This window comes from Lagopus leucura, unplaced genomic scaffold, assembly GCF_019238085.1.
Source record: "Lagopus leucura isolate 7727_CA_CO unplaced genomic scaffold, USGS_WTPT01 Super-Scaffold_100001, whole genome shotgun sequence".
Taxonomy (NCBI): domain Eukaryota; kingdom Metazoa; phylum Chordata; class Aves; order Galliformes; family Phasianidae; genus Lagopus; species Lagopus leucura.
The window spans coordinates 56,697,441-56,718,418 of NW_024962262.1; the positions used below are offsets into that span (position 1 = coordinate 56,697,441).

A 20,978-nucleotide genomic window follows, 5' to 3' on the forward strand; every position below is an offset into this window, starting at 1 on the left:
TTACCTTCAGTAAATGGTTTTGATTGTTTTGCAATCAGATTTGTCACCATGCAACTAGCTTTTGTAACAAATTCCATTTGACTTTTTAAAAAAGACTATGTTGAGGTTTTTTGTTTGAGACTATGTTGAGACTTTTTTGTAGCTATTTCGCTATTCTGTCTCCATGAAGCATTTTTTAATATTCATCAAATTTGGCAGCATGATTCTGCACATAACGTCTTTTCAAATGGTAATCTTTGAAAACAGATTTCCTTGCAAATTGAACACAGTGCCATATTATTTGTCTTGACAAAAAAAAAAAAAAAAAGTACTCATTTTTCCATTTTTCATTAAACACTCTTCTTTCACCCATGATTTTTCTTTTTTTGGGGTTCTGTTTTCTTTTAAGATGCCATTAGGCAAGTTGAAATATTAGTATTGGCAATCACTGTGCTTTACTCAACAAGTGGCACAAGCTCATGCCGTGGGTAATACATGCAGATTTAGATGTGATTTAGTGTGTGCTACGGCCATGAGAGGAAGAGTCACCGCTGCACAGTGCAGCTAGCTAGCTGCTTTTTCCTATGCTTTACCATTTTAATAGCAACAGTAGGTGCTGATAGAATATATTCTGTACATCATAGCAAATGGGACAGATGATAGGAACACACCAGATGTAGAGGAACCTCAGGTGTGGAGAGTGGGAACCAGCTTGTGCTGTATGTCTGCTCCTCAGAAGGGCAGGGGACATCACTAAGGAGCACCCATGCTCAGCATTCCCATGAGTGTCAGTGCAAGAGGTGGGGGAACGGAGCACATGTGGGAAAAGTGTGTGGTCCCAATCCAGACAAAAAAGGGAAACACAACTGCAAGTAAAATTCACCTTCCCTTGCAGGCTTCCCAGGTTGCTCTTAATAAGCTTGATGTGCAGCAGCCACATCAGGGAAGATTTGATTTTCCCCTCCTTAAGTGTTCAGTGAAGCATTGCCTATGTTGGGCATCTGAATTATGGCAGACTGGATTTCATCTATCTGCTGATGTAGTTGTAAAACTTTAGAGGAATATTGATATTAAGCAACCACAAGAGAGCTTTAATAGATCATTTGAAAAGTTGCAGATTTATGTAAACTATTTAAGATGCTGAGAGAAAAATTATCATACATTCCCATTTATATAAAATCATTTTACAGAATCTCTTGAATTCTTACCCCAAAAAAGGCTAGGGACAAAACTTTGTGTCAGAAAATAATTAATCCATTCTCTGAGGGAGGGAGATCATTCTCACTTTGTACTTCGTTCTTTCTCAATTTACCAGCACTTCATTTATCTCTCATTCCTTTACTTTGCCCACTAATTGAAAATATACACTAACTTTCCCCTCACAAAACAGTTTCGATGAGAACTAGCAAAAGAAATGTCTGATTCTCCTGCTCTTAGATAATGTCAAACTCACTCAGTCCTTATAGCATGGTGGTAATGGAGGAACGGGAAAAAGAATGACCTATTTTGGCACCAAACCACAGGACAAAAGTGAATGCTAATGTAATACTAATTTAGATGTTATCTATAGCATAATTTTGCTTTCACAAAGAAAATAATGGATGCTTTTAAAGATTTAAACTTGAGTTACTATGTGAGCTGGGTGCAGATGGGAAAGTAGCCAGATTAATAAGCATAAATGAGATTTTATGTTGGCTGACTATTCATTTTGTCTTTCACTGATTTATAAAAGGGTTTTGGATGTCAGAAAGAAGACTCACAGAGTCAGTGGCTGGGGAAGGAAAAAAAAAAAAGCAGTCCCATATGTCACTTCTTCATCTGTGGCTAGCTCCAGATATAGGGACTAATAGCATCTCAAGGTCTGCTTTCAGTTTTGGGCCCCTCACTACAAGAAAGACACTGAGGGTCTGGAGCTTGTCTAGAGAAGGGAAGCATATCCAGATGAGAGAGAATGGCCTCCAGTAGCACCAAGGGAAGTTCAGGCTCAATATTGGGAAGAATTTCTTCTCAGAAAGAGTAGTGAAACATTGGAACGAGCTGCCCAGGGGGGTGGTAGAATCGCCATCTCTGGAGGTGTTCAAGAAATGTGTTGATGTTGCGCTGAGGGACACGGTCTAGAGTAGTCACAGGTTGATGGTTGGATGAGGTGATCTTAGTGGTCTTTCCAGCCTTAATGATTCTATGATTCTAATCAAACTGCTGAGGTCCAAGAAATTGCTCAAGGCTCACGTTGAGCAATCAATTAATAGGTGCACTAATATAATTCATGCACAAGTACAGTTGACCATATCTCAGCAAAATAATTCCCCCAAAGATACCCACTTACCCACTCCTGGTTTCATGGGAAGAGAGGAGAGAAGGAAAGAAGATAGTCACAAAATCCATGGGAAACATCTGTCTGAAAGGAACCTGATCAGACTACAAGTGTTTACTTTCAAAAAAACAAAAAGAAAAAAAGGATCCTGATGAAGATTAAAGAAAGAAAATAAATGACACAGAGGAAAAAGAGTAACAGAGTAAAAAGAGTAACCTGTTTTCATGCCACAAAAATGGGTCTCCATTATTAGTGGAAGATAGCGCATATGCAGTGGGTGAAATGATCTTTTTATACAGCTAAAATTTAGTTTGGGGAGTTCTTGTGATAAGGCATTAACAAGAGCATGGTAAAACTAACAGAAAGGTTTATGAACTAGATATAGTCCTGTATTCATCCATTGCCCTGAAGATAGATGGAGGCTCATGCTTCACTCAGTACTGGATGCCAAGGACACGAGTGGGTCTTTGAAACTCTCCCGCGTTGATCACACACTACACTCAAACTGGGTTATTTCTTCTTTCCTGCTGCTTCTAATCTATGGCACTAGTATTTTAATTTTTTCTCACTGTCTCAGTTTGGAGTAACATAGGAGATATCTCCCAGGGGATTTTCTTTTAATGTAAGGTAGTTACTTATTCTCTTTCATCCTCTGCTCTACTAGCTCTTTTATTATAATGTGTTAGGAAGCAACATCTTAATATTTTCCAGAAGCAGAATTAACTCATCATAGAATATTTTCTGAGCATATGTTAAAAATCTAATTATAATTCAGCTAATGAATCCATATACACCTTCAATTAAATAAAATGTAGGCAGCCTTATCTACCCACCAAGGCGTTTGCCCAGCAGTTGATGGTAATGAGATTGTGTGTATTGCTAGCAGATTGCTGCTTCAAATCTTCTGGGGTGACTTACTGACTTATAATATTTCAGATGATTATGTTATTGCAATTTCTTGCTTTTCAGCTGCAATACAGCTTCAGTACCCCAGCTCAGTGACTATTGATCTGGGAGTGGAGAACAACTATAAAAATGCTGTGGGAAACAATAAGAGAAAGTTATTTTAAACCATAATCGCAGATCTAATTTTCCCGAGAAATTTCCAGGTGTTCATTGGAGGAAAAAACAACAAAAGCCATTTATTAATGTCAATACATATAATTCTGCTGGAAGATACGTACAATTTGCTGCAGCTTCCCAACTACAGAACAACTGAGATCATGAAGATTCCTGCTCTGCATCTATTGTGTGCTTACTTCATGGCTGTCAGGTTAGTTTGCCAAATGTTGTTACTGCAGCCACTACAGAGTGAATGCCCCACACCTTGACTGCAGGTTTCCCATCTCTGGGTCTCTGATTATAACTAAAAAGAGGAAACTGAAAAACTACAGCATTTCATCTTGACATATTCTCTTCACAATCCTTGCTTTTCCCTCTCCCATTAGGGAGACAAAGTCCATAAATGGTAGTGTTTCATTTTTTAATTTTTTTTTTTTTTAATGTTAAAAGCAGACAAAACTAGTCCTCAAAATTTTCATTTCACCTTCAAAATAAATTATTATTTTCCAAGTATTATGTAAACAGCAGCTGTCAGTTCCAGCAATTCCAGCAGATTTAATGAAAGTTATTTTTGGAGAACATAACCACAAAGCTGGAAGCCCACATGTGTATATGGTTAAGGGATACTGAAGTGATTGTGCTCAGTAGCATGGGCTGAAGAAATTTGAACATCAACAAAACATTTTATTTCTTGTTCTAGAGATTCATTCCAATGGCCGTGAGAATATCCTGCTGTTGCTAATAAAGCTACATTCTTATTCTTTGTCTAAATTCATATTGTTCCAGGACATAACATATAACTTTCTTTTCTTCATTTTACGGAATTTTAGAAAAGGAGCATACTATTTAATGATTAAGCAGCATTAAATGAGTAAGGCCAGAAGGGTGAGATCCATCCCTCTACTCTCTCCTGGTGAGGCCATATCTGCAGTACTGTGTCCAGTTCTGGGCTCTTCAGTTCAAGAAAGACTGAACTTTTAGACAGAGCCGAGCAAACGGTCACAGAGATGACTGGGGACCTGGAGCATCTCCCTTATGAGGAAAGGCTGAGAGACCTGGGACTGTTCAACCAGGAGAAGAGAAGGCTGAGGATCTGATCAGTGCTTACAAATAGCTGAAAAGCAGAAGGATGGGATCAGGCTCTGTTCAGTGGTGCCCAGCAACAGGACAAGGGGCAATGGGCGCTAACTGGAATACAGGAAGTTCCATACAAACATGAGGAAGAACTTCTTTATGGTAAGGGTGACAGAGAACAGGAACAGGCTGTCCAGAAAGGTTATTCAAGATATTCAAGACCCACCTGGGTGCTTTCCTGTGTAACTTGCTGTAGGGAAGCTGCTTTAGCAGTGAGTTGGACTAGATGATCTACAGAGGTCTGTTCCAACCACTACAATTCTGTGATTCTTTGAAATCCATTTTGGATGAGGAGTTTGTCTTCTTAAATAATTTTGTTTAAGTTGGTAATCTGTCCAAATAGGAATGATTTGCCATTGCCCTGCTTCCTTGTTTTCATCTCATGGTGTATAAACTGGACATTCTATAATAAGCATTACTGCCTTAGCAGGATATTTTCTAGCAGTTAAAAGCTGTTAATCTGAACCTCCCTGACCCTAAGGAATATACCTAAAACCACAGAGCCAACATAGAACAATGTATTATAATACAGTATTATATTACAAATACATTAAATCACCTTGCACTGTATTATGTTACATTATGTAGTACATGTTATGATGTTATATTGATACAGTAATTATATTATTTGTGTATTACATTACATTTACATTACATTACATTATGCGTGAATTATATACATTCATGGAACACTTTCCCCAGGGAATTGGTGAAGTCCCTGTCCCTGGAGTTATTGGTGTGATGTGTGGACATGGCAGTAAGGTACAAGGTTTAGTGATGGGACTCGGTAGGTCAGGTTGGTGGTTAAACTTGATCCAGAAAGTATTTTCCAACTGAAATGATTCTATGATACTCTTATTCTATTTATCGTATGCTCATAAACACATGTGTAATGATTATCATCAGTACAATCTTTCGCAGTATTTTATGATGAAAAAAAAAAGTGGGAAAATGTCATGCTTTTGAGGAATCAGGTTTCCTCGTGTCTGTTAATCATGGTCTGAGTGAGCACTAAGGCATTCTCAAGTGATTCCATTTCTGGATCTTTGGCAAGAGTGAGGCACTGGACACTCAGAGGTGTCATGCTTCGTGTATGTCAGGACACAGTGCGTACCTTTTCTTCTGAAAATGTTCTTCAGTGTCAGAAGTTTAGCCTGCCATTAATATGGATGTCTGACCTGTGCAAAATGGCAATCACTACCAGTTCATTCCTACAGGTCATACATATTCAAAGGTATTTCTGCCAAGTATGCCATTGTGGGAAGTCTAACACTCTCAGACGTGCAGTGAAGTTTAGCAGGAAAAAATTACTAGCAGAATTTGCAAGTGAGGGTAAAACCAACAGAGTAACTGCTATGTCTACTGTGTATTGCAGAGACAGACATGACTTTCTGGATTTCAGACACAGCTCCCTACAACTACCCTGTGCAGGCATGCCTTCACTGTGGACCTGGAAACACAGCATATTTGGGCTTTTATTGTCATGTCCTAGATGGGCAGCACTATAAGCATATGTCAATACAAACTGCAGCCCACTGGTGGCAGCAGTTCGTTACTAGTGGACACAACCCTGCTAGAACAGCATGGGCTCTGCATACTTGCATGATTTATGGGTGCAAACAATGAACTTTCACATCTAATTCAATCTGCAGGGCTGCTCCTGCTTCTCATCCCATAGTTCTGATTTTATCAAGGCTGTAGCTGTGGAATAAAATGTATTATGAATGTAGGAACAGAAAATGAATAGGCTATATATACATGTAGATGTGTTCCTGTTTGGAACTTTGATAATCCCTGGTTTCCCATGTGTTCTTTTTAAGGCATTTTGAACAGCTGAAAAAAATTGGAAGTTGGTCTCAGATTCATCTTTATTAATATCAGGAGAAAAACACCCATGAATCAAAAAATGGAAACCTGCCTATTTTTGCTCTTTCTGTTCCGTATAGCAGTTTAGATTCTAGTGCACAGTAGTGATGTACCTCACTACAAGAAATGAGCTCTCTGCATGCCTGCCTGCAGTAACATGTTCTGGTCTCACTGCTACGTCAGTGCACATTCATATTGTTATTTTTCCTGTGCATGTTTGTGGTAACTTCCTACCAGCCCTAAAACATGCCAGGAAATGCTTTTGTTTCAATCAGATATAAACAAACTTGTGCCCAGTGATAACAAGCAGCAGAGGTGACAACTGCAAACAGATGCAACAGACCCCAGTGGTATCTGGTACTGTGAGCAGCTCTGGGGTCCTTTTTCTGCAAAACAACTGGACCCTGCTCCATCTGCCTCTGCCATCACTTTTCTCCTGCTTCTGACTGTGTCCTTGGGTACATTTCCCTGAGCCTGGCACTGCAAACAGAAAAATCACAAGAGTTATCAATCTTTAACCTCTAGCACTGCTCCATATCCTTCTGCATGGAATAACCTAAAAACTTCCAGGTAATTGAAAGAGCAGTGCTTTCCCAAGCTTCCTGCCTGCCTGCCTTAATTGCCCCAGTAATGATGGTAGATTATTTGAAAAAGGAATACAGAGAAGTCTGGGAAAACCCTAAGTGCCTGCCATACACAGTTCTATTCAACCCATCCACTCATGGGACCTTTCTCCTATGGTTGACCCTTGCAATCCCCATCTCTGCTTGCATTCAGACCTCAAAACTCCCTCCCACTTGGAAAAGGAAGGGCAAAGACCTGCAAAGCCTCAGCAGCTGCGTGGAGGCCAGGAGGGAGCTTTTGCCTCTCACAGGTTGCGCTGTGAGAGCTGTGCCTTTAGTCCTCAAAAAGGAAGTGCCACACACCCATGTCCCTGTCACTTAAGTATGTCAGAGGCAGCTGAAGTGCACGGCTGTGGCAGCCCAAACGCTTTTCCCTCACTTTTCACAAAGCAGTTCTGTGAAGAAAGCCTCCTGCCAATAAAAGCTTTACAATGGGTTGAGCTATCCCCCTGCAGCTTCGTCCTTTGCTCCCTCACCTGGCAAAGAATGAGGTGAGTCAGGGTGTGAGCAGATCCCACAGCCATTTCTACACACAATTGTGCAGCAAGCTTAGGGGATTTTGTTGTTATTGCCTGTTTGCCGGAAATAAATTAATTAAAGAAGGGATTTGTGGAGAAAAACAAGTAGATCAATCAGATAGGTAAACTCACACTAACTGAGAAATCTTGCCTGCCTACAGTCTTACAGGTGATAAGAACAAAGACTGTTGCACCTGAATGGGTTTGGGGAAGCCAGAACACAAAGGAGATCAATAGCTGGGTATGCTTAAGGTGGTTTCAAAGTGAATGCATCAGTAGGGCAGGCAGCACCTCACAGGAGATTACATCCACCCATGAAAACCAACACAAAGCAATAAACCTGGAGTGAGCTCCAGGCTGCTGCATGTTTAAACTTAGCTCAGAGATAGCTACGCTGGGCCTGCACAGCACAGGCATGTTCTCCAGGGCTCTGCTATTTTACAAGCTAAATAAATAATTCTGCTGTGCACCAACGCATATTGACTTGTGCTACTGTTCTGTATCATGTCCAGTTACGTTATGGAAACATCAGCTTTGGAGGGATGGGACTGCACTCTTGGCGTGACACATTTCACCAATTTCATGATATCAGGTACATGTTGATACTGTGCAGTTTGCCTCTGAGGACAGTGTGCAGAATGGGCATCCTGAGAAGGTTGCCTGGGCAGCCCCCTTAGATCAGCCCACAGTGGGTTACCATGGCTACCTACAGCCTGTTTGCCTTGGTCATCTCTTTATCAGTGAGATTCTGATCAGAATGACTTCTTGTCTTTGGCATATGTGGACTCACTGGTGCATTGAATAAAGAGACCACAGTCATTTGAACGTATATCTAGCTTTATCTTTGCATTGAAAGAAACTCGTATTCAATGGTAACACAACAATCCAATCTCCCCATTTGCCTGAGAGCTCTGTTTGCCCTCTCTGTCAACACCTATGCACATGACTTACAGAGGAGCTTAACACTGGGAGGATAAAGGCGTTGTTGGACAGGGCCAAGTGACTCTAGGAGTAGTGATGCATTCCAAGTTTGTGATGCATTATGCTAACGCTGCTACTTGCATGCTTTCAAAACTATTATTTTTCCTCATCTGAATTAGAGGAAAGAAAAATAGTTGCAAAATTCAGGAAGTGATGACATGCACTTGTGAAAATTTGGCACGGAAACGCCTCCTTCAGCCAGGAGATATGCTGGGACATTGTTTTCAATTCTCTCGGATACTTTGTGGATCAGCCACTTTTTCTAGAGCTAGCTTTCAATCTCAGCTTTTGCACGCACATCTGGTAGGAAAGCACTCCAGACAGAGAAGGTAGTTTGGAAACTCGTAAGTCACAAACCTTCTCAAATTAGCCCCGATGGTAGCAATGGTAATGGGAGGACGGTTGGACTAGATGATCTGGTAGGTCCTTTCCAAACTTGTGATTCCATGACTCTATGATTCTATGGTGAAACACATAAGACAGAGAACCAAGAGCTGGGTGGTTCCCTGCAGACTCAAAGAAATCTTTCTGAAGGCTGAAAACAGACTGCTTTCCCCTCTGTTAATTAAAATTTTCCAAACATGATGAGAGTAAATTCCTATCATCCCTCAAAAGCTGGAAACCACAGCTGAAGGCCTCCTGGTCTTGCTGGCTTTGTTGCAGGCTGTATGCTGCCTTCTGCTCCAAGTTCCAAGTAACCTAGCCCAAAGACTGGAGCTTTGCTACAGCTTTATGCGTGTGTTCAGAGCAAGACGCGGCACTCTTCTCTTATTGCTCACGGATGTAGGGAAGGCAGTAAACCAGAGTCAGGCAGATTGGTGTGGGAGAGGAGCATCTGCTGCTCTGGGGTACTGCGCTTCCTGTGCAGCAGCTATCTGAGTTTACTAAGCTGCATTCTCCACTCCCACAAGCACCACTTGCTTACAGTCCTGTCCTGTTGCAAAATTCCCTTTGTCAAATAGGGACAAAAGGAAATGTCACTATTTGCAAAGACATCAGTGCCACTATCTGTCCAGCTAGAACAGGAATGTTGCAATTCCTCTGCTGGAATCAAGCTTTGTGGAGATGGAAAGGCTCTCCCTTTACACACACTGCTCTGTGAATTACCTATTTTTATGGGTTTTTGCCCAGAGCATTCACTGAATGTTACCCAAAACAAACGCTGTGCTCTGATACTGGACCAGCTGAGCACCCCAAATCTCTAGGTCACCATGGACATACTGCTGGCAGCAAGGCACTGCAGCCAGAAATGACAAAATGTGATTGTCTTCTCCCCACTTACACCCTGAGGATTTCTGCCAGCTCGTGTTTCCTCTAATGGTATATGGAGTCAGAGGATGCATTCTCCCTCAGTAAGTCAACCCTGTGAAAATATGATTTCACATGTGAAACTGAGGCCTGGAAAACAATCACTTGGCTTCTCTTCCTCTAAATTTATTTTCCATATGATAGAGAAATTTACACACAGAGTTTATTTTTATCTTGAGAGTCATTTGATGTGCCAGGGATCCCATTATGAATAATAAGCAGAAATGGGAATTAATCTTGGGTGCTTTATCGCAGACATTTTGTGTCCCCTTGATTCCTTTATTTTATTGTATTTTAATAAACGCAATAACTGTATGGAAGAATTAGCACGAGGTCAGAAGATCTGAGTTCCCAATCATGCTTCAAAACACTCTTCAGACAGAGTTCAAGCACAAGCTAAAGGCAATTTAGATACAAACCCTCCTACCAACATCAATTAATATCTGATTAAGCCTCTCTGCTGTATGCCCTTGAGGAACTGTTTTATTTCCTCAGTCTCACACTCTCACATATGAGAATACGGATACTTACTGGAAAAGGCATGTTGAGCTTTGTCTCAAGGCTACAAGCGTGGCCATACGAAGGAGACAAAAGAAGTACAGGTTTCCATTTACTAAGTTTCCCATTCTGAGACTTCCCTACAGTGCAAGGCAGAACTTGCTACCTTGGTGCAGTTTAAGCCCTCCATGTTTTTAGCTGAAAACTGTTGCAAATGAGATGAGCTCTGTGTTGAGAAGTGCTCTCCTTTCGCATGCAAATACATGGGAAACTGCATGCCTGGAAGGGCATTACATCACCGAATATTTGTTGGCTGCTGACACCAAACAAACAAACAAGTAAATGATTAAGAAATGCAGAAGCTCATCAATATCCGTAATAAGAGCTCCTAAGAATCACAGAATGGTTTGGGTGGGAAGGAACCTCAAAGGTCAAAGATAAGCTAACTGTCCTTTAGATGATATGACCTAGGGAATTTATTAAGGATGGCAGCTTTGCCACACCCTAGCATCCATTGAGTTTGTTATCCCCAGACGCAGTTTGGCACAGGGCAGTCTTGCATGGACATCGGTCTCCCCCATGCTGTCCATATAGTGACAAAAAGAAGGGGCACACAAGGACATACAGATATGCCATTTCTGTAATTATGTCACTAAGACAAGATGCTATTGTCAAGATCGACTTGTACAGAAATCAGCCTGCATCCTGCCATTGGAACGTACCTTCCTTTTACTCACACACACAGTAAGATGCACATGTTTTTTCTAAGGGGCTGGGGCTATGTCAATACCAATTCACTGAAAGGGAGATACAGGAAGGCAGAGAAGCTGTAGAAGTGTAAAGCTTTTATCTGTCTCTGTCTCTCAGGACTGTAATTGAATCTAAACTCAGCAGCGGGGCCTGCTTTACACACATCAGCAAAGCTCCATTTAAGCATGTGGATTGCACTGATTTAGGCGACCTGTGGCTCTGTCCCGAAATGAGCAGAAGTGAAGGAAGGCAGTGCTGCTGCTAGACAAGCTGCTATTGAAAAATCAGACCCAGCCCCATCAGCATGCACTGTTCTTCAGTTTCAGAAGTGCGTTACCACACTCAGGTTGGGGCAATGTTGCTTTGACCAAACACATGCATGAGTGACTGCAGTAGCCACAGAGGAGAAATCCCCTAAAGAATATTTCTAATAAATTTACCATCACTTAGAAGGTTAAAAAAAAAAAATCTTTGGCAAAACTGAAAACTGAAGCTGTAACATGACAGGGGATGCTGATGAAGTGATAATTAGAGAGATTGCACAATCGTCAGTCACAAGGTTCAGCACTCAAAAGTGTCAAAGAAGCAAAAGGCCATGAAGTCATTTTGAAGAACTCACTCGAAAGCTAGCAAAGTCAGCCTGCTTTGAACATGGCACATCCTTCTGGAATGCTTTTATGCTGTTATTATGGAAATCTATAAATACTGCCAAATGATAAGCTCTGCTCCTTGCCATTTCTTCCCAAAGCAATTCCTGTGACCTTCAGTCCTGCACCATTCCTGGCTCATCAGAGTACCTCCAGTTCATACCACATCTCCCAGCAATAGTTTCTGTCCATCTCACTTTTGGAGGCACTCACGGACAAGGGAAATAAGGCAGACGTTACTCCCTGCACCACCAAAAGTGAAGGAGCTCAGCTTTTGGCTGAACTACAGTGAATCTTCTTCCCTGGACATACTTAAGACCTGACGGAACACTTCCCCATACAATCTACTGTGGGAAATCTGCTATAGTAGGGGGTGGGACTAGATAGATCTCCACAGGTCACTTCCATTCCCTACAGTTCTGTGATTCTGCAAACCGGAAAACCCAGTCTGCTATTGCAAAGCCCTATTGGGATGACCATGGGGATAAGATATTACTCCATGACAGAATATCTGGCGGTGCTGTGAAAAACGGCTGGCCAAGGCAGAGAGGCAGGCCTCGAGGGCAGCAGCATCCCCAAGGAATGTACTGAAATGTATTTACAGCTCTGCTTGCATGCATTAATCCTGTTCGCTTCCAATTCAGCACCAACCACGCCGTACCCGATGTGCTGCAGAAGGGCACACACAGCCCTATGCACATGTCCCACAGCAGCAGCACTGCATGCACGCCTCTCCCCCCCCCCCCAACTCCTCCGCGTTGCTGCCAGACAAAGGCGCGGAGCTTCCCTTCTCGTCGTCATCCCTGCACACTCTACGTACGAATATCTCCGTTTATTGCCCGGCGCCGTAAACACAAAACGCAGCGTCTCCTGTTCACCCCACCCATCACCAATCGCCCCACGATGCTGCTCTTAAGGATGCTGGGGACCCGCTGCCGGCGTGCCGATGAGGAAAGCGGATGCTGCGGCGCAGGGAGGGACTGGACCCGCGTTCACGGCGCGGTGCCCTGGCAGCAGCCCGGGAGCGGCCACGCAGCGGCCGGGTCCATTGTCTGCGGGGCTGGCGCGGAGAGCACGGCTCTCCTTTGCGGCAGGGCTGCAAGGGCAGCGATGGGCTTTATTCTTTCCCTTGTGGCGCGGTTGCAAAGGAGGTCGGGGAGAGAGAGGGGGAAGTACCCGCAGCTCTTAAAGCCCGGAGGGTTTCTTGTTTTCCTTCGAAATGAGGAAATCCGCGTAACGCAACCGGCCGGCTGACATTGCTCAACGGGAAGGAAAGGGGCAAAAGCACCGCAAAACCTACAGCACGGCCGCTGCCCGCTTTGCCCCTGCCCCATACCCTGTCCCTGCCCGGGAGCTGCACGTCCCCGCCCCAGGCGCGTCCCGCTCCGGGTCCCTGTGTCGGTGGGGGGAGGAGGCCGGGAGCCGCGACAGCCCCCCGGGGCGCCTCCATCGGGCCAGGGCGGTTTTGGGGTGTGCGTGTGCGTATGTGTGTGTGTGTGCCTGTAGCTGTGTGAGCGGGGAGAGGGAGGGTTGGGCGGCGAAGGGGGGGAAGGAGGAAGTGGGTGAGTGGGGAAGGAGTTAAAAAAAAAAAAAAAAAAAAAGAAACCAAAAAAGGGGGGGAAAGCGGCAAAAAAAAAAAAAAAAAAAAAAAAAAAGAAGAAGTGTGACATCACCGTGCGATTTGCATAGGCGCGGGGATAAAACCGCCCCGCCAGCGAGCCCTCTGTACATTGGTGTGCGGAGCGGCGGCAGCAGCGAGCGGCAGGGCTGAGCATCACCGCGCGGCGACACCGGTGGGTCCGCCGGCCCCAGCGCGGGTCCGCCCGGTGCCCCCCGAGGCAGGGGGGATGAGGGCAGGGCAGGGCCAGGGTGGGGGCATGTTGGCCGAGGGGGGGGGGGGGGGGGTTTTTGTCTGGGGGGGGGGTGAGGGGGCTATTGTCTGAGAGCTGTGGGGCGGCGGCCGGCCGGGAGCGGGAGGGCGGCTTTGTTGCCGGCCGGGCGCTTCGGTTTGAAATATTTTTCTTTTTCTTTTTTTCTTTTTTTCTTTTTTTTTTTTTTTTTTTCATCGGGGTGAAAATGCGGGCGCTGCCCCTCTATTGTGAGTGCACATATTGAGGGCTGCCACCGGGTTGTGGGCTCAGATGCTGGATGAAATTTCGGCTTTTTCCCTTAAAAATAAATAATTATATGTGTATGTGTGTATATATGTATATACATGTATGTATACATATTTAATTACCCGCCGTGATTTCGGCGTGCGTGGAGTTTTCGGCTCCCGAGGCGGAGCCCCGCTGCAGTCGGAGCCGCCGTGCGGCGTCGCTGCCGCCTCGATGCGGCGGGCGCGGCCGCTCTGCTGCCGGGGGGTGTGGGGGTGTGCGGGGGGGGGGGGGGGCCGGGGGCCGTGGGGGGGGGGGCGGCCGGGAGCTGTGCCTGGGATAACGGGCTGTTCCCTCCCGTTGTGCGCTCAGAGCCACCTGCCAACATGTCCGACAAGCCCGACATGGCCGAGATCGAGAAATTTGACAAGTCCAAACTGAAGAAGACAGAGACGCAAGAGAAAAACCCGCTGCCTTCAAAAGAAAGTGAGTGTAGGGGACGGGAGGGGGTGGGGGGGGAGGGAGGGCGATGGGCGGGAGGGGACGAGGCGGGAGGAGACAAAGAGGGGCGGCGGGGCCAGGGGGTGGCGGGGCTGCAGCCCGCAGCCGGCACACAACGCTCGGTGCCTCCTTTGTGGCACATCCGTGCTTACAATTCATACACGTAGTGCTTTGGATGCGCGTTTGAGGCTTTTTGATCCTTATTTCTCCTTTTTTAAAAAAAAATGTTGTTTCTTTTTTTTTTTTTTTCCCTTTTTAGCGATTGAACAGGAGAAGCAAGCGGGTGAATCGTAATGAAATCTGCCCTTCCAAATTATGCACTGTACATTCCACAAGCATTGCCTTCTTATTTTACTTCTTTTAGCTGTTTAACTTTGTAAAATGCAAAGAGGTTGGATAAAGTTTAAAAATGACTGTACTGCCCCTTTCACATCAAAAGAATAGAGAGAACTACTGACAATGAATGAAGGCGCTGCCTTTCCCTCTGCCTGTCTGGCTTTGGTCCTGGTGGCATGAAAGAGCTTGCATGTTGATGGAAGAAGAACTTGGGTGGGACTACAGTAACTAGAGTAACACACGAATAAATGCAAAGCTGTACCAAGGTCCTGCGAGCTGTAAAATGCAGTTAATCGAGTGCCATTTTTTTTTTTTTTTTTTTTTTTTTTTTTTTTGTTCAAATGATTTTAATTATTGGAATGCACAATTTTTTTAATATGCAAATAAAATGTTTTAAAACCTGGATGGTATTTCTGTCCTCTGTCTGGAGAAGCATATCAAAGGAATGTGAAGCGTAAGAGCCAGTGCTGAGGATGCTAGGAAGCCTCTGGAGATGATCCAAACCTCCATCGCCATTCTCAGGTTTTGAGACGTGCTCTCAGCAATAGATGTGTTTGCGTCCCTTGAAGCTCGCTCTTAGAGCATCACATTTAAACACTGCATGTCTTAAAATTGGTTATCATGTGAGTACATCACTTTAAATACGACTTTAATATTTATGTAGAGATTTGTTGAAAAGCAAAAAATTTGGTTAATTTTTTTTTTTTTTTTGCCTTGCCCCACCCATAGCGTAGCACTGTTGGTAAGAACCTTTCTGTATTGCTGCACAGATTCAATCTCAGTTGTATGAATTGATAGCAGGTTTAATAAATAGGACTCATTCTGCTTAACAGTATCTAATAAATTTTCATTCCAAGACTGTTAGCTATTTAATATTCTAAAGCTGTTGTAGTGGGTGGTGTCCTATGCCAACTAAAATCATTTTACTAAGATGTTGATGGTGCTTTAAGCTCTTCTATGTTCTCTTAATGACTATTTGATCCTAAGAATTGAAACAGAAGAATATAAAATTACAGCTTCCTCCTAATTAATTGAAAATCATTTGCGTGCAAAAGTAACTTAAAATCAGATTATGATACATTCCATCTGTGACTAGCAGCCCTACATATCGCTGGTTTATGATGGTTCATTCAGTCCTGGGATAATTTTTGTTTGTTTTTACCTCAAATAACAGTGGGTAAAATCTCTCACACTCTCACAGAGAGGTTAGTGAGAGTAGTCATGATACAGCCCATAAAGGACAAAGATGTCAGGCCTGCAGCAGTGTGGTGAGCACGATTCTGGAGTGCCTTGGTTGTCTCCTCAGGCTCAGCCTGAGTTTGTTTCAACCGTTTCCTATAAAGCAACACTGAATTAAGTTTGGGTTCGCTAAGGCTGCTGATGGTAGGTTTAAGGAGGTGGCATAAATGTGGGGATCTAAGCAGAGCAACCAGCTTTGTCCTTGAGTGAGGAATGGTGTATGGTGGAGGGAGCAGCCCTGGAGTCCTGTGTATGTGCAGTCCCAGCCCCAACGACAGAGAACTTTCAGAACCGTGTGTTTGGTGGTAAGCTGAGATTCAGGCCTGAGAAGTTTTCATGCAGTCCATGGGAAGATTTTGAAGACCTGGTGGCGTAGGGAGCTCACAGTCGTTCAAGCGGATGAGCTGAGGAAAAAAAGCAAACCATTTCTTGTGATGGTAAATGTATTAAGCTTTTATTCCCTGTGTACAGTGGGAAAGGCACAGGAAACTTCTAAGTTGAGTTTCTGAAAAGTCAATTAAACGGTCAACATGCAGCTACTGATGGTAATCAGGTAGCACAGGAAATAGCATGACTAACCTCAGAAGCATACGGCACAGGCTGTACGTGCTCAATAGCGGCAAGCACTCACTCACTGCGGATTCACCTATGCAAAGGAAACCAAAGCAGCTCATTTCCAAAAGAGGAAAAGCAGTAGATGCGCATAGCTCTGGGTGAGTGAATGAAAGTGTGTGCTGTAGATTGGTGTGGTTGGATAACAAGGTGGGAGATCTTCAGGTGTGAATATTAAAATGACAGGGGTGGCCAAAGGGTACCACCAGCCACTATGTGGTCAAATTCAGGGGTGGCTGGAGCAATCAGAATCGTAGAATCAACAAGGTTGGAAAAATCCTCCAAGACCATCTAGTCTAACCATACCACCAATACTGCTAATTACTAAGCCATGTTCCTTAGCCTTGTTCAGCTCTTCTCATAGCTTCAGAGGAGATGGCCAATGCTCTCCAGGTTCTGTGCAAGTAGGTTGGTCATGAAAAGGAGTCATTTGAAAGAGAAAAGCGTGTCTGCTTTCTGATCTCAGCAGCCTTGCAGTCTCATTCTCCAGCCCTGCGAGTCCCAGGCTGATGTGCTCCCCGCCCCCAGCACCAGGCTGCTCTTTGCCCTGCAGCTGAGGAGCATTTTCTGTTTCCTGAACCTCCAAAGATACTATTAACTCTGCATACATTGCACAGACAGCAGATACTAACAGTATCCAAAATAGATCCCTGTGGTACTAAAATTAATTAAAGAAATGTCGAGACTTTAACGCAAGCATTTTGGTCTTCTAGACTATTTTTGTGCAGTGCTGAATGTGTGATAAAACACACTTCCCCCTAGTAACCCTTTACTTCCCTAGAAACAGTGTAGAAACGAGCAGTTCCCATTGTGTATTGTATCACATACGGCTGCTGCATACAGCTGCTGAAGGAAACAATTCCATTAATACAGAGCTATGCGCCAGTGCACACATCATATCGAACACACTGAGAATGCAGTGTGCAGTGCAACGATTCCACAGGGCCAACACCAAAAGGGGTGTGAAGACATAAAAAATGTAGCAGCTGCTTATTCGTTGGTCGGCAGTAGGATGACTATGCAAAGCAACCTATGATGGGCTGGGAGAGCCGCCTGCCATCGGATCATTTGATGTGGCAGCTTTGTGCATTTTCAATTCAACAGGCAGGGTGGCTGAATTGTAAATAAAAAGGGGCTATTTTGTTAATTTGTAGACAGGCAATTCCAGGCGGTATCTCACTATTATTTGCACACTGTCTGACAGATTAATTTGCTATTGTCCCTGTGATATGATTTCTTAAAAAGCCCTGTTCTTTACTATGCCCCTCTTTCAAAATTCTGTGACTTCTGCCAAGAAAGGGCTCATTCTTCTGTTTTCAGCAGAGCAGTTCACGTTCATGGCTTGAATTTCAGCAGTGCTTTTACCAGGTTTTAAAATGATGTCAGACTCCTCTCTGACTTTTTCTTCTTCCTGCCTAGAAAAAAGACACTTTTTTTTCATTGTGGGTTCTGAGAGATGATTATTTTGCCTTCGGGTTAATAAGCTTTCAGCATGTTGGGAGAACTGCGAAGATACGTTTTTTTATCTTGCTTCCCCAATCACGAGGACTAAGATATTCCTTTTTTCCTTGTAATCAAAAGCTGAGGTTCTCGGGAGATTTTTCAGTCTCCTGGAGCCTCGGCTTTATGAAAGCTGTCAAGCATGATGAGATCCATGCAATGTAATGAGAATTGGCAACTGGGAGAGTCTCCAACCGCTGCTCCCTCACAATGAAAGGATTCTGATTGCAAAGCAGAGTAAAATCTATAGCATTTTTTTCAGGCCATTATAAGGAAAGAATAGCAAGGTGAGACTGTAAAAACCACATCTTTTTTAATTATTATAATTTTAACTTCAGAAATCCTATGGCTCCAGATTTTCTGATAGCTCTGGGTTTATCCTTTACCTAACATCAATTTTTCATTCACAAGTATTTTGCAAATGAATGGATGTATTCACTTTAAATTAAATGTTTCCAGCATTTGAATTGTCCCCAAATGTTCACAATGCTTTCAATCAGAAGAGTGCCTTGAACAAAAAATGCATCACTATGTTGATCAAAGACTTCTTGGTGATGAAGGAAGTTTTCCCACTGTAATCATTTCACATAGAATCATAGAATCATAAAGGTTGGAAAAGACAACCAAGATCATCTAGTCCAACCATCGACCCATCTTTGGCATAGGGCCCAGGGCTTGAAAAACAATCTCATGTGGCTTTGTAAACATAACATGTTTGATGAATAGACCTTCGCAGTGACCTTTGTTTGCATAATAATTATGAATTTTCAGTATGCTCACAAAATGGCTACAGATGTGCTGGAAAATTAAGAAAAAAGAGAGAGAAAAACAAGAAAAGGAATGCATTTTCATGTTCTGTAATATTTATCATAATAATAATTTATTTATCACTAATATTTTCTGGTATTTTGAAGCTGGAGCAGCAGCATTCAGTTCTCTAAAATAAGAGAGCTGAACTCACTGCAATCAACTTCCTGCTAGACTTAAAGGACGAAATCAGGCTCCCAGATGGCTCAAATCTCACCTAAGGTTTTTATAAGTTTTCATAAGTACTAGTTTATGTTCGATTTCCTCTAGCAGAGTTTTCTTTCCTCATGATACCTAACCATAGATAACATGGCATATTTTACTTTGGTCGTATTTTATTTTGAAACAGAAATATTTCTTTGAGCCATCACTTACAGCTGTGGAATTTATTTTTAAGGACTTCTGCGTAGCTAGATTTTGTTGCAATATGATGTTGAAAATTTTGGAGCTACATTATAACTTGAGAAATCACTGGATAGATTAATTTTTCATGTATCTTGGTTCACCTCACCTGCACTGTGTCATCTGGCCTCTGAGAGAAAATTGAGCCAACAGACAGATATTCCCCCTCCTTTCCCTAAACTGGGCATTGCCTCTCAGAAAGGAGGCTGACCCACTGTGAACTGAGAATAGCAGTCAGGATTATGCATGTGATGAGGTCTGATGGGGCATGACATTTCCTTAGGGATGGAAATTGCAACTTTTTGGCAAAGGGCTCGCAGTACTTGCTTACCACTCCAAAAGATCCTAATTTGGAATCAGACAACACTATGAATGAAAGCTAATTCTAGGTCAGCCTTAAAGGATTTTATGGTCATCTCTGAGACTACAGAGTTAGAATGATCAAAACAAGGTTTAAACCAGGCAGAAAAATAGAAAGAAACCTTCTCTAAGTCATTTCCAGGTTGTCATATGTGTGATTCCACCACTCGTGAAGGATGTGTCAAAATCAAATTCAGGCAATAAAAAGAAGATATGGTTTAGGCCTTAACGTCCAGGAAAGCTGGATAAGAGGATAGCTGTTCAGACTTGTTCACTATTATTTTTTCATGGCATTGAGGTAAATCCTTGGTGCCTGTCATAAAACCAGGGATATGAAGATGTGCACGGTGATGGAACGGTTCCTGTGCTAACAGAGCTGACTCCTGAACGCAGACCTGGTGAAATCAGATCCAAAAGAAGAAACTACCTTTGATGTGTGGAGCATCCTCTGGGCTTGCAGCAGCTTTATTTGCTGTATTTGGAGTCCTTGTAAAGAGGAACCATGTGGGCAGTCACACACAGTGTCACCCTGCAGAGCATGCTGGTGGCAATACCACAGTGTGCTCTCCCAGAGGGCATCCCCAGGACACTGTCCAGAGCAGACAAGCCTTTTATTCTAATATGCTCTTCAGCTTCCCTGTCACTTCATTTCATGGCATGACGGTTTGCAAGCTGTTGTTCAAACCCAGGCCAACTCCAGCTCATCTTGGGGCTGGTGCTGGCTCTTATGCTTTTGGATTTAGGTGCCATGGGCTCTTGTCCTGAGCCTTTCTCTTCGGTGTGTTCTTTGCCTCTGTGTGCCCTTTGGGGTGCCCATCCTATGCTCTTGCTGACCAGTCCAGAGTTCAGTAGGTGACTGTGGATGTCACCAGGATTTCTTTGCCACTCTGGTGTCAGGAGGAACATGGAGAACTTTTTTTTTTTTTAAATGTAATTTCTTTAAAGAAGAATAGTAGTGGAAATAAAACTTTGTAAGAGGAAAGGGGGTAGTTGAATTGGAAGAAACTGGCAAAAAAAAAAAAAAAGCTTTTTTCTAATTAATTTGTGGTTTCCAGTCTTAATCCTGCATCTTCTTCTGAAAAATATATTTCAAGGAACCTACTAGAAAAATATATTCCATATTTTGTGCACTGGCAATATGGCTTTTTTTCATAGGGAGTTCGCAATCAATTAAACTATTGATTAAGTTTCAGCCAACTTGTAAACAGTTGAGCCCTTCTACTACTATGTAGGAGTAAAGATCAGCCATAACCTTACTAATCCAGGCCCAGCTTGGCTGGGTGTACAGCTGTTACAAGTCCTAAGAATGGGGTAAACCTGCCCGTATACAAAAACATGACTTGAACACAGTGACTAGATTAAAGTTAGTTACTACATTGTGTATGAAGGCTTTTCTTGATAGGCAACCTCATGCCTAGATCTATAAAAAATCTTGGGCTCAGATT

The 20,978-nt window shown here is 43.3% G+C and overlaps 1 protein-coding gene across 1 annotated transcript; it reads left to right on the forward strand.

Moving 5' to 3' along the window:
• Window positions 1–13,370: 13,370 nt before the first annotated feature.
• On the forward strand, window positions 13,371–14,879 carry TMSB4X (thymosin beta 4 X-linked). The gene is made up of 3 exons (XM_042867481.1): window positions 13,371–13,473; window positions 14,149–14,262; window positions 14,537–14,879. Exons 2-3 carry the CDS (start codon window positions 14,163–14,165, stop codon window positions 14,569–14,571), a joined length of 135 nt encoding a protein of 44 aa, XP_042723415.1. The 5' UTR covers window positions 13,371–13,473; window positions 14,149–14,162; the 3' UTR covers window positions 14,572–14,879.
• Window positions 14,880–20,978: the final 6,099 nt, after the last annotated feature.